Source organism: Chrysochloris asiatica, unplaced genomic scaffold (genome assembly GCF_000296735.1).
Source record: "Chrysochloris asiatica unplaced genomic scaffold, ChrAsi1.0 scaffold00198, whole genome shotgun sequence".
Lineage (NCBI taxonomy): Eukaryota > Metazoa > Chordata > Mammalia > Afrosoricida > Chrysochloridae > Chrysochloris > Chrysochloris asiatica.
The window spans coordinates 2185661-2199827 of record NW_006408716.1 but is presented as its reverse complement, the minus strand read 5'-3'; the positions used below and the strand labels follow the sequence as shown (position 1 = coordinate 2199827).

At 47.6% G+C, this 14167-nt stretch overlaps 1 protein-coding gene across 1 annotated transcript; it reads right to left on the bottom strand.

Moving 5' to 3' along the window:
• Nucleotides 1-663: 663 nt before the first annotated feature.
• RGR (retinal G protein coupled receptor) lies at nt 664-10145 on the bottom strand. Its single transcript, XM_006872462.1, is given in 6 exon segments — nt 664-798; nt 1297-1411; nt 5052-5138; nt 6712-6840; nt 8404-8560; nt 10082-10145. Coding segments are annotated over 6 exon segments (687 nt in total).
• Between the last annotated feature and the right edge of the window lie 4022 nt (nt 10146-14167).

Below are 14167 nucleotides of genomic sequence, written 5' to 3'. Positions count from 1 at the left end.
CAAGGAGGCGCTGGTGTGTTTGCACCGTCAACCTGTGGTTCAAACCTAGAATATCCAGTGGAGCCATTCTACTCTGACACACATGGGGTGGCCATGAGTCAGGGGCTGAGTTGACAACTGCTAACAGCAGCAACAATTGACAAGGCTTCTGATAACGTGAGTTGAATCTGACTCATGGTGGCCCCATGTATGCTAGAGTAGAACTGTGCTCCACAGGGTTTTAAATGGCTGGTTTCTCAGAAGCAGATCACCAGGACTTTCTTCCTAAGTGCCTCTGGGTGGATTTGAACCTCCAACCTTTTGGTTATCAGCTGAGCACATGAACTGTCTGCACCATCCAGGGTCTCTGCTTATAACAACAGTTGTTTTCAGGAGCATTTTCTCTGTGCATGGAGATTTCATGTTACCTTGTTCAGTCCTCTAACAGTCTTGCGGAATATATATCAACAACCTTACAAAGGGGTCAGGAAATTCAGCAGGACAGAATGGTTATCTCAAGGCCCGGAATTTCTATGGGGAGTGCAAAGACAAACACTCAGACACTTGGACCCACCTGGCCCAGGCACCATGGGACAATAGGGATTGTGGGTAATTGGCTGGGGCAGGAGTCTTGGGTGTGGCTTCCTGGCAGGAACGGGCAGGGTGGGCAGCTTCACGGAGAGCTCATTGGGCTCTCTCCTGAGAACTAGCAGGACTGTCACTCCTGCCGAGGAAATACTGCCAGATCCCTCTGCAGACTGCCTCGTTCCCCAGGCAGGCATTGACCATGGGTACTGTTTTGGCAACAAGGGCAGGTACCTGCTGGGGCAGAAAATCCAAAAAAGTCTTCAAAGCTTCTGCTTCTCTCCCTAGTCTCACTGGGGAGCCCCAGCTCTGCACCCCACAATAGCTAGTCAACTGTCCTGTGCTTGATTCTGTAGCCTCTGAGCTGTCCCTACCAGTGGGCAAGCAAAGCTCGGTTCCTGAGACCTTGTAGGAAGTTGCTCTTCCAGGGACCCACATCCTTGCTGACTACAGACGCTAATCTTAGCCCTTGTTCGCAGGGCCTTTGTTTGCTGTCTGTCCGTCTCTCCATAATGTTATAGGCAATGTTAGCCAGCCGGCTGGGGTAGCTCAGGGTAGGGAGAGGTAAATTCTCTGTGCTGTGACTATTTAGAAGAAGAGAGATTGATCTGGAAGATAGAAGTCAGTAAGAGAGTCAGATCCACACACAGAGAGATGCAGGTGTGGGAGGGTCTAGTGTTGGGTATTGGGCATTTCCATACCATCTGCCAACGGGTAGAGATAAGAGATCACATCCATGGAGGCACCATACAGGTACAGGAGGGCGTAAGGGCCTCAGCTCAGCAGCAATGTCCTGACTGGCAGAGTGGTGTCCACCTGGGGAGAAAGGGTCCTGGGAAGTCTTGTCCTGCTCCAGCAGCCAGGGAAACCAGGTCAGCCCAGGAGTAGTGCTGGGCAGCAGGGAGGCGCTGAGCACAGGGCAACTAGGGGCCAGATAAACCTTGTCCTGGGTGGGACTAGGATTCTAAGACCTCTCTGCTCTTTAAGAATGGGGACTCCAAGCCACTTGTGCTTATTTAACTTTTGTTGTTGTTGTTAAGTGCCGAAACAATCTGATAAAACATGCGTTATCAGTAAAGTGGCCTGGGTACACATTATTTACCTAAAGACTGGGACTGAAGCAGGCAATGAGCCTGTGTCAGATATCTTAGGTTCCGTGACCGTGTGGCTGTGTGGACGAGGTCCCCGGGCTGAGCTGACTTCAGACTTTAGACCTCCATCCCAGGTCCAGCTGGTGAGATCACACTGTCCTGGCTCAGAGCCTCCATTTTCCAGTGTCAGATGCTTCCTGGTTGGGAAGCAGAGCTGGGCCGGATCAGAGCGACGGCGCAGTTCCACATGAAGGGCCACCAGGGGGCGCATGGTCTGGGATCTAACCAGTAAGGACTCACTAGCTTCCTACTTCCCACATACTCTCAGATACTACAATATGTTGATGGTAAAAATCAGTGTCTATTTTCTCATTGGAGTCCTTGGGTAGTGCAAACAACTAACATGCTAACCAAAATGCTGGAGGTTCAAGTCTACCCAGAATTGCGTTGGAAAAAAGGGCTGGTGATCTATTTCCAGGAAATCAGTGTTGAAAACCCTTGGGAGCAGTTCTGTCTGATGCACATGGGGTGCCATGAATTGGGGTCAACTCAACAAAAACTTGTCTTTCTTCATTCACATTCCTTGCTCCAAGAAAGAAGGCAATGTAAGTTGGAAGAAGATACATTTTCTTCATGGAATAATTACCTATCTTACTTTGGGATTTAAAAATATGCTGACAGGGAGACGTTTTCTCTATTGAATTGTCCCACATCCAAAATGGATAAAACAACAAAAAAGGGTGCTTTAGTGCTGAAAGTTCTCTGGGGGAGATGTTGAGGCCAAAGGAGAAATTGATCCCTTAGCCAAGAGGCCACCCCACCTTGACGGACCACTTCGCTCACAGCTGAGTCCTTGGCCTGCACATGGTGACCTTGGCTGATGCCACCAAAGTCCAACTAGAAAAATGAGAAAATTATGATGGTAGCCTTTTCACCCTGGCTCTTTAAAATGTCCCCATAACTGTGGGGACTTTGAGTGTCCCTACAGGGGTATGGATAGGCAGTTGAGAACTTGTAGGAGGCCATGGTGAGCAAGAAAACATGGTACTAGGAGCTGAAAGAAAGGAAGCTTAGTCCCAATACTGTCTCCATTCTCCTTCTGTGACCTTGGGGGACATGGATCTTCAGCCAAAACCCATTTGTACTAGTCCTTCTTTAATTGACAGAAAAACAAACGAATGGAAAATCAGTGGCAGAGTAAGCATCTTAGGTAACAAAGCTTCCTTTACTAATTCAGGTTAACTGCTGGATTTTGGAGACCTAGACTTGAGTATTTATTCAACTCTGCCACTTAACTAGCTTGGTTATTATGGCTTCCGGTGAGTTCTTTAACTAACCACTCTCCATTGCAGTCTTTTATTTTGTGACAATCCTTCCTCAGAGATTAAATGTTACACTGGTCATAAAAAAATCTGAGGTTAAGTCAAAAAGTACGAGTATTAAAACAATGATTTTTGCTGTTATGTGCTGTCGCGTTGGTTCTGACCCTTAGCGACCCTGTATAGGGTTTCTGAGGAATGACCGGTGAGCTTGACCTGCTGATCTTGCGGTTCAAACCAACTTTGCAGTCCAGTGCATTAACCTGCAGCGCCACACCAGGATGCCACAAAATCATAGAAACCATTATTAAACAAAAACATCAAAATGTGAAGCTCTTGTTTCTTGATAAATCCTCCATTCAGATCTATACACTTTGAAAAGTGGTGTGTCCTTCCCTCTCAAAAGAATTCTCTTCAATTTACATCATATCAAAACAGCAGTTTGGGCATCCTCAAGGGGCCTTTACATGTTTCTTTTAAATGTTCTTTGAGGTTCAGGAACAAAACGAAGTCTGCAAGGACCATATCAGGGCTGTAGAGTGGATGTGGTAAGGTTTCCCAATGAGATTCTCATAGGATAGCCCTTGGGGCCCTTGAAGAATGAACAGGTGCATTGTTGTGATCGAAAACAAAAATTCCTTGGTGCAATTCTCCTGACCTTTTTCTCACTAATGCAGTTTTCAATTTTCTTAAAACTTGTTCCTAATAAACCTCCTTGATCACCCTGTGTCCTTCAGGAAAAACCCATCAAGATTACCCCTTTGGAAAGGAACCCAGGTGGCACTGTAGAATAAAGCCTGGACTGTTCGCCACAAGTCCACCCTTTAGGAATCCCGACCAAATAGGTGTCGTAACTTGAGTTGATCTCTCTGCCTTGAATTTAACTAGCCCAGCAGATCCCCTCAGAAGCCACTGTTTTCACTGGACCTCTTTTTAAAGGCAGCCTAGTGAGACAAAGACAAGTGTCTTACTGAGAAAACTTGTTTGCAGCTGTCCACTGATTGCAGAGACATGTGTTAACATGTTTTATTTGGAAACCCTGTGCATGTAGGACTAGAACCCTAAGACCAACACGTTTTGACTTATAGGATATCTGCTTTTTGAGTCACTGGGGCTAGTACTGACCCAATGCTAGGGGCTATCCAGGTTTGTTGGTAAGTGCTGTTGAGTCGGTTCCGCTTCATAGAGGTCCTCCAGAGGGTTTCCGAGGCTGTAAATCTTCACATGAGCAGAAGAACTCATCTATTCCTTGTGGTGTGACTGGTGGCCTCAAACTGTGGACCCTGTGGTTTGCAGTCTAGTGCTTACCATATGGAGCCACCACGCTCCAAGAATAAATCATAGCAAGTGAGTATTCATGCACAAATCCAGCAATGGCCAAAAGGGCTTATTTTTGAAATATTGTTCATTTTTGTACAAATACGCTCACAGGTGTGATTTTATGTGGTGGGTAGCAAACTGTGATATGATTAAATTAAACACCATGAGATTCGTTTGAACTAATCTAATTGGCGGTTCAAACCCACCAGCCGCTCCTCAGAAACCCTATACAGGGTGGATATGCATTGGAACCAAGTCGTCGGCACTTAACAACAATACTAAAGCAATTTAAGGTGAAGTACTGGTGCGGCTGTAGGACAAGCACTGGACTGCTAACCACAAGGTCAGTGGTTCAAAACCACCAGCTGTTCCTTGGAAACCTTTTACAGGGTTGCTATGAACAACACAATGTCTCTGAACAACAACAAGAAAAAATTTAATAGCAGCCTTTGAAAAGCATATCATTTTGCACCAAGCTTCAGAGCTCAGAAAGAATGGCATGTAGGGGCATAGTTGAGGTTCTGTAGGCTCAGAGTGTTGGGGTCTGGGTGACCTTAGCCTGGGTGACCTGGATCTTTTTCCCTGGGCCTTGGTGGTCCCCACCTATGGGCTGGGACTAAATGCCTTCATGGTGCCTGGAAGCCCTAACACTCCAAAGCTGCATTTCCCCCCTGCGTCCTGGAGATCATAGAGACCCCTAATGGCTCCTGTCACAACCCCCGGTCCCCTTGGCTTTGGGAGTTGGGCCCTTACCTGCTCCATGAGCCGCTAGGAAGTGGATGTGATAAACAGGGGCAGAAGAGGGTTAAAAAAGGTCACGGTGAAGACAAAGCTGGTGACGTTTCTGCAGGTAGAGTGGGCAAGGAATCAAGGTCATCTCTTACGTCGTCCCACCTCCTCTGTGACATACAGCTCTGGGGAACTGCTACCCTCAGATGGGTGCTCAGTGTGGCAGCTCCTGGATCCTGGAAGAACCCCCTCCGAAGCTGGCAACTACAGTGGGGAGCCGGCCTGCTTATAACTTTTGGAGCTGGGTGTTCTGCCAGCATGGAGAATGGAAAATTGTAGCCTGGGAAACAGTTCAGCCAATGAGGAGACGCTAGTGGACCAGGAGGCTGGAGTATTCAAGGAGTGTTCTAAACACAGGAATTTCAAAGGGACCTGAGGATGACAAAGAGATTAGTATTGTGTCCATGAAGAAACAGTTGAAGGGACTACGGCAGAGCCCAAGGGACCAGATAGTGGCCACCAAGGATGGATGCAAGCCTGCATCAGAGTGTGAATCAGGAGCACTCAGTGGATGTTCTGTTCATGAAGGGACGCTCTGCTCCAAGGAGGGGTGGTAGGAAGGGCTTCAAGGGGGACAGGACACCCTGAGGAAAACCTGAAAAAGAGCTCTGGAGGGCCACTGGCCAGGTCAGAGGTTTCAGAGGGACTCCACCATGGAAACCTGTCACCAAGCACAGATGCCTCATGAGGAAGCATCCCATGTACCACAAGCGAGTGCCTCCAGTGAAAGTAGAGGGAGGCTGAGGCCCATTGCAGACCCTATAGGGGCTCCCTGAATCCTGGTCTCCCCTAGAATGTCCACTCTATGGCATCAGGGACCACCATACACTTAAGGCTATCTCCCCAGCGTTTGGTCCAGGGAATTCAGAGAAGCTGAACTCTACGTGGCGGGGGTGGTCCCTCCAACACAAGGACCTTAACATTCTTCAAATCTACTCAATCAAGAATTGGTAATGTCATAGCCCGAACAGCTGACTGCTGAAGACAGCAAAGGGGTCATGGGGCTCTGTGATTGTTGTAAGTGACACAAGCCAGTATCAGTATCTGAGCTGCAACTCTCTGTCCAACACTGGAAATCAAGAGCTGCAGTAGTCTCTACATACACACACACACACACACACACACACACACACACACTCCCCTGCCCACCAACACTGCAAGTCTGTGAAGGCGTTTTCTATACCCATGAGCTCATTTGATTTTTAAAATTAAACTGTGAGGTTGCTTAAGAAAAACACCTCACAGAAAAGGAGACAAAGGTCAGACATGATCCCTGAGGGGTCCAGGCTACAGCCGCAGCATGGGTCACTACTTGTGGCTACACTCTCCCACTCTCCCCTTTCCTGAAATGACCATTTGACCATTAGACTTGTGTACCCTCAGCACTGTAGGGTAAGCGCTGGACCACAAGGTCGATTTGAACCACAAGGTGGCCATTTAAATTTACCAGCTGCTCCTTGGAAACCCTGTGCAGGGTCGCTATCAGTCAGAACTGACTCGGCTGCACTTAACACCACCACCCCCATCCTCACACACGCCCACACTCCCTTGTGCCAGAAAACGCTTAGCTGGACTTTATCCTGACCACCCTTCCCTGCTTCTTCTCCTTCCCAGGCTGCCATAGATACCTGTCCTGGAAATCCAGCAATGTACTGGTGCAGAAGTAATGGGAGCTCCCAGGCAAGGCTGCACAGCTGCAGATGCTGGCCAGGGTCATCCTGAAGCCTTGGAAACCATGCGTGGCATGGGGCCAGTGCCTGCAGGGATGCTGGGCACTAGTGACTCATTCCTTCCTTCTTACTTCCTCCCACTTCCCAGTGTCAGCAGGTACACCTCTGGGTTGAAGTGGTGGGGCTGGAGGCAAACCCTTCCATCCAGGCCTTTTTCACCCAAGGGCCTCCCTGTGTGATTAGATGTTACCGTCACACACAGGAGGTGAAGCCCCTTAGTATGAGAGTTTATGCCTGTGTTTCATAGATGGGGAAACTGAGACTCAGAATTAACATCAGATGAAGTTAAAATCAGGCATCCCAACTCTCAGGCTCATGGGCCAAGCAAAGGTGGAAGTTGAATTGTCCTTCCTGGTCAATGGGGAATGGGGTGGGGACCGCAGACCAGGACACAGTGGAGGAAGAACCCTCCCTCATTTACACCCTACAGATTGCCTCCAAGATAGGCTTGAGAGTCTAAGTTTAATGTCCCCAAATAAAAAATGGACTGTCTGCTTAAGAAAACCGGTGAGTACCTTTTATAGCTGTTTTTAGAGACCCTGGCTTGTACATAAGATGGCCTTGATACTTGGAAAAATTTTGGTTGCCTTCACTAGGAGTCCTGGTGTGGCACTATGAGTTATTGCGCTGGACTGCAAAGTCAGTTTGAACTGCAAGGTCAGCGGTTCAAGCTCACCAGCCACTCCTAGGAAACCCTATACATGTCGCTATGGGTTGGAATCAACTCAACAGCACTTAATAACAACAACAACAGATGTGCTGAGCAAGGATCCCTGATGGCACAATGGTTAAGGACTCAGTTGCTAACCCCAAGGTGGTGATTGTTATGTGCCGTGGAGTCGGTTCTGACTCACTGTGACCCTGTACAGGGTTTCCGAGGCTGTAAATCTTTATGGGAGTAGACAGCCTCATCTTTCTCCCATGGAACAGCTGGTAGTTTCAAACTGCTGACCTTAAGGTTCACAGCCCGATTCGTAACCACAACGCTACCAGAGCTCCTTGAGTAGGTGGTTCAAATTCATCAGTCATTCTGCAGGAAAAAAGACCCGACCAAATATTCCCTTAAAGGTCACAGCCTAGGAAATCCTATGGGGGCAGTTCTATTCTTTCCCATAGGCTCACTCTAAGTCACAATTGACTCAATGACACAGAGCAACAACAACATGGGTTGAGCATCATTTTAAGTTAATTGCAAATAACAAATCCACACTTCCAACTACCCATGTGAGTTAAGTGCTAACATGCAACTTACTGAGGAAGGCTCTAGCTTAACATGATAGAAGCAGGCCCAAACCCAGGTAGGATGGGGACTTAGCATGGTGGTTAAAAGGTGGTCCTCTTTCTCCATCCCTACAGTGTGCCCTCTTTGTTGGCCAACGTTGGCCAGCTTCTGGATGCCAGAAATCAGTCATCATTCTTTAGGGGGAGTTTAAATTTCAGGGGTAGCTAGAATTCAGGTCCACTCTGCCCACTACCTTCAGACCAGGTCTTCACAAGTGGGGAGAACTCTAGGTGCTAGGTCAGCCCCAGGCCAGACCCACAAGCCCATGGAACATGGGGGTGTGGATAAGAGAGAGATGGCAGGACCACCGGAGGCTGGAAATGGCTGCTACCAAGGCATTCAGGCTGATGATCCCACTGTCTGCCAGGGCCAAGTTCAGCACCAATAGGTGGCCAGGAGTCCGCAGCACTGGGTTTGTGCAGAAAGAGAGGGTGATCAGTTCATTGAGGCTGAGCCCAGAGAATGCTGAAAGGAAGAGCAGGGGCTGATATCACTGTGTTCACACCCAATGTCCTTGGGATGGATGGGACCTCAGCCACCTTCCCTCCATGGCCAGCAACTCTCTGGGCACAGTTCTTCCACATCTGCCCAGGTGGGCTGGCCCTCAGATATAGACATCATGGGTGTAGGCCCTGACCTTTGCACTCACAGTCTAATGGGAGATGATCAAGTATACAATCAGTTAAGTGTGACCTCTGCGGTGACAATGACAGGTCTGACACCAACTGAGCACTTTACATGGATCATCTTACCCAGTCTTCCTCAGGATAATGTCCTCCCCATTTACAATTAGAAAGTGAGGCTCAGAGAGGCTTGTTAACTGAACCTGTGTAAACAGCTAGTAAGTGTTGGAGCTGGCTAACCTTGGGTCTCTCAAAGTCCAAAGGGTCTGCTTTTCCCATGAGAGCATGGAACAGAATCAGGGAGGCCCTGGAGGACGCAGGGATTGAACTGGGAGGCGCACTTCCCAAGAGGGTATTTTCAAGTGCAGACGGAGCTGACCTTGAATTTTTCATGACCACTCACTTGCTGTCCCTCAAACTCTCTTCTGAACTTCAGCTTCAGACTGTTCATATGTATCAGGAGGACTGGGTGTGGAGGAATGTTCTAGAAAAGGGAAGTAGCTTGTGCAAACACATGCAGTGGTCAAATGTCATGTTTAGGTACTGGAGAGAGCCTCGATTGCAAGGTTGTTGGAAGAGGGGTCACAAGAACTAGCTCAGTGGCTACCACACTCTCTTTCATCAGCTGAGGGAGTGAGCTGATGAGTTGTTTGCAGCTGCTGTGAATGAGGGCTGGCTTCCAATCAAGCCAGTCTTTGGCTTGTCTAGCCACAGGGTCTATAATTTTGTGACTCTAGCTTCAGAGAAACTCTTAAGTATGGCTTCTAGGTGGAGGCAGGCATATCCTGGCCCAGGAAGCCCCTGAGTGGACATGCTTAGGAAATAGGGAATGAAGAGGGCGATGTGGGGTCAGAGAGGGCAGAGTAGATCATTTAAAATCCCTAGATTTCTACACACGCAAACACTTTATGTCTATGACAATATTAGGTCCTCACAACCACCCATTGAGTATCAGGACACTGGGGTCAGGGACCTAAAGGGGATTTGGTCACATCACACACCGACAGTGAAGGTCTTCACCGCATTCTCAGCAGGGTCTCCTGAGATTGGATTAAAATTTCTGCCAGTTGGAGGGACACTCAAATGTCTGAAGCCTGGATTCTTGGTCATATCCTGACAGATGTCCTTTTTTGCAGCCTCTCCCTCCCTGACCCCCACAAGGCTCCTCTCTCTGAGCTACTCTACCCCACCAGGATGCACCCCTTAGGGATAACAGTCTTACTGCTCATGGGTCTACATTAGCAGCAGATGGTCAAGAGACACACCACGCTGACTGGTTTGGGGGTATCCTTACTAATGATAGCTTCGGTGTGGGTTCTGGGAACCACTGGGTGCTTGTCCCTCACTGTCTGGCCGGGATCACCTTCCCCCAGCAGCACAATGCCCACAGTCAGCACTCTGAGTTCCCTGGAACCAGCTGGCGGCATCTCCGGCTCTGCCCTAATTGGCTCTCTCGCTGCTGGCTGCATCTTGTCAGGCTCCTCCAGTGAGGATTCCCTTTTAAAGGGCCACTCTGACTCCAGCACAGTTTTCATACTGAACCTCGGGCTTCTCCTGCTGCCACCATTTCTAAATCAACGTTTTGGCTCAAGAAAAACACTCATTCAGCAGAACAGTACAGCCTTTGTGAAGCTTGATGGAGCCCAGGCCCACGAGGCTGGATGAAGGAGCAGGAACCCAAGTAGCTGAATTGGAAAAGAGTTACAAAACCACTAAGGGCTGAGTGAGAGGGTTTGAGCTGCAGCTGCAGCTGCTCCTGAGTTGGTCAGGGGCCAGGTCCTTGTAGGTGTTGACAAACTGAGTGCCAGCATGTGTGTGCCTGAGTGTACGTGTGGGTAAGCATGCATGTGTATGTGTGGGTAGTACATGCATGCATATGTGTGTGGTGTGTGGGTGTGTATGGTATGTGCTGTGATCACATGTGAAGTGATCACAGCATTCAGGAAACGTGAAGGCTGCAGAGTCATCTGGCGTTGTGGGATGAGCCATGACTGCATCTAGAGACCCAGGTTCTGGGTCAGAGTCAGCCATTAGCTAGGTACCTGGGTGGGGCCTTTGGACTCGACTCAGTTCCTTCCTTTGCAAAATAAAAGTTTTTGTTTTGCTTTTTTTTTTCATGGCTTGTTTAAATCTTACAGAGCCCTAGTAGGGCTTTGGACTAGGTGTTGGAGTAGCCACAGGTCGATGAGTCAAACCTACCAGCCGTTCTTCAAGAGAAAGATGAGACTGAAGCTGTCTGCTGCTGCAAAGATTTATGGTCTTGAAAACCCTACATAAGGTCTCCATGAGTCCAACTCGACTGAATGACAGTGGGTGTGGTTTTTGGTTTGCTATAAGGGCTTGATTAGAAAGATTCTATTATAGTTATAAGGACCTCTGGTAGCGTAGTGGTTACGAATCGAGCTGCTAACCTCAAGGTCTGCAGTCGGTTCTGCAGGAGAAAGATGAGGCGTTCTGCTCCCATAAAGATTTGCAGCCTTGGAAACCCTGTGTAGGGTCACTATGAGTCGGAACCGACTCCACAGTACTTAACAACAACAACATCATAGTTATGGAGTCCTGGTGTGGCGCTGTGGGTTAACGCGCCAGACTGCAAAGCCATTTGAACTGCAAGGTCAGCGGTTCAAGCTCACCAGCTGCTCCGTGGAAATCCTATACAGGGTTGCTATGGGTTGGAATCGACTCGACGGCACTTAACAACATCATAGTTACAGATAGTTATAGGTTCAGTGTTTCACTCCTCTCTTCCACAAAATGCTTCAGCGACATCAGCATCTCCCTTCCCCCACCCCCCCAACACACACACAAGGCACTGGGTTTCTAGAGTCAGGTCCTGCTGTAAGTCATGTAGTCATGTACTGGTTCATGATGGAAGTCTACACCAGGAACCACTTAACTCATCTCAAACAATTTAACTCATTTTCACGTAAGGAAACCAAGCCCCAGAGAGCTAGTAGCAACATGTTGTTGTAAAGTTCCTTAGAGTTGGACTCGGAGCAGCTGATGCTTACTGAGTGCTCACTACCAGCCAGGCATATGACCACATGATGATTCCTACAACTCCTTGAATTAAATACCGTCATTCTTTCCATTTTAGATTAGGAAATGGAGGCTCAAAGTAGTTAAGAATCGGCCTGAAGTCACACAGTGATATTCATACCTCATGTCCTGCCGGAAGTCACACAAATATGTTCACACCTCATGTCCTGCCCCTGGGTCCTGGCACATTTCATTGACATTTTATGACTCCCTTCGGCCAAGCAATTTATTATATTTTATGAAGGTTTGTCCATTATCCATGACTTTCTTCTTGCAGGATGTCCACCCATATCCAAGTATAACCACTGCTAATTGAACAACATCTCTGAAATCCCATGCGAGTAAAGTTTTACTAAAGGTAATATAGAAATTGCTGCAAGCATACATTGACGAAGAACTTCTAGAGGTTCAAGCTGGATTCAGAAGAGGCCGTGGAATGAGGGATATCATTGCTGATATCTGATGGATCTTGGCTGTAAGCAGAGAATACCAGAAAGATGTTTACCTGTGCTTTATTGTCTATGCAAAAGCTTTCGATTGTGTGGATCGTGACAAACTATGGACAACTTGTGAAGTATGAGTATTATGGAACATTTAATTGTGCTCATGAGGAATCTACATGGACCAGGAGGCAGTTGTTCAAACAGTTTAACAGTTGTTAAACCATTCAGTGGGAACACTGAATGGTTTAAAATTAAGAAAGGTGTGCAACGAGGTTGTATTCTTTCACCATACTTATTCGACTTGTATGCTGAACAAACAATCCAAGAAGCTGGGTTCTATGAAGAAAAACGGGGCATCAGGATTGGAGGAAGACTCATTAACAACCTGTGAAATGCAGATGGTACAACCTTGCTTGCTGAAAGTGAACAGGTCTTAAAATATTTACTGATGAAGATCAAAGAGCACAGCCTTCACTATGGATTGCATCTCAATGTAAAGAAAACAAATATCCTCACCACTGGACCAATAAACAAGATTCTTATCAATGGAGAAAACATTGACGTTGTCAAGGGCTTCATTCTTCTTGGATCAACTATCAACACGCATGGAAGCAGCAGTCAAGAAATCAAATGACATATTGCGTTAGGCAAATCTGCTGCCCAAGACCTTTTTAAAGTGTTGAAGAGCAAAGACGTCAGCTTGAGGACTAAGGTGTGTCTGACCCATGCCATGGTATTTTCAATAACCTCATGTGCATGCAAAAACTGGACAGTGAATAAGGAAGACCATAGAAGAATTCATGTTTTGAGTTATGGTGTTGGAGGAGAATATTGAAAGTGCCATGGGCTTCCAAATGAACCAACAGATCTGTGTTGGAAAAAGTGCACCCAGAGTGCTCCTTGGAGGCCAGGATGGCCAAATTCTGTCTCTCATACTTCGGACATATTGTCAGGAGGGACCAGTCTCTGGAGAAGGATATCATGTTTGGTAAGGTGGAGGGTCAGAGAAATAGAGGAAGACCCCCAGCGAGATGGATTGGCAAAGTGGCAGCATCAATGGGCTCAAGCATAGTAACAATTGTGATATTGGCCCAGGGTCAGTCATTGTTTTGTTCTGCTGTGCATAGGGTCGCTATGAGTCGGTACCGACTCGATGGCACCTGACAACAACAACAGGGTTAACTGTGCTCCACCTCCTCTAGGAAGCGTTCCCTGAGGAGCAGGAGCCCCAGAGCCTCTCCAAACCTCCATATTGCATTACTGGTTAATACAGATGTGAGTTTTTCCCCATACCTGAAGATCCCCAAAGGCTGCCTCATATGAAAGGGAGTGTAAGAGGGCCAGTAAGCCAGAATGACAGAGAGAACAGGCATCCCCTGCAGAAGCAGCAATGTCTTGGGCAAAAGAAAAGGCATAGGAACAGTTAGGGATGGTCTTTTGATTTGGGGTGGAAGAGGTACAGGTGGGAATAATGGGGAAGTTATATTGTCTGGATTGGAAAGAGGAAGGGATAGTTCAGAAATATTGCGATAGAAGAAATGCCACAAGTAGATGGTTTTAAGCAGAGCCCTAACAGGTTATGCGCTGGGCTGCTAACTGCTAGGTCATCAGTTTGAGTCTACTAGGTGTTCCATGGGAGCAAGATGAGGCTTTCTGCTCCTGTAAAGATTTACAGCCTCGGAAACCCTATACAAGGTCTCTATGAGTCAAAATTAATGCCACAGCACACAACCACCACCAGGTGGCTTTAAAGAACAGAAATTTAGTTTCTCACTGTTCTAGAGGCTTAACGTCCAAATCAGGGTCTCAGTTGTATCTATTCTTTTTGTGTTAGTTGTTGTTGTTAAGTGCTGTCGAGTCGGTTTCAACTCATAGCAACCCTGTATAGGGATTCCCAGGAACGACTGGTGAGTTTGAACTGCTGACCTTGTGTTCATGCCAAATTTGCAGTCCAGCGCTCTTGTTGG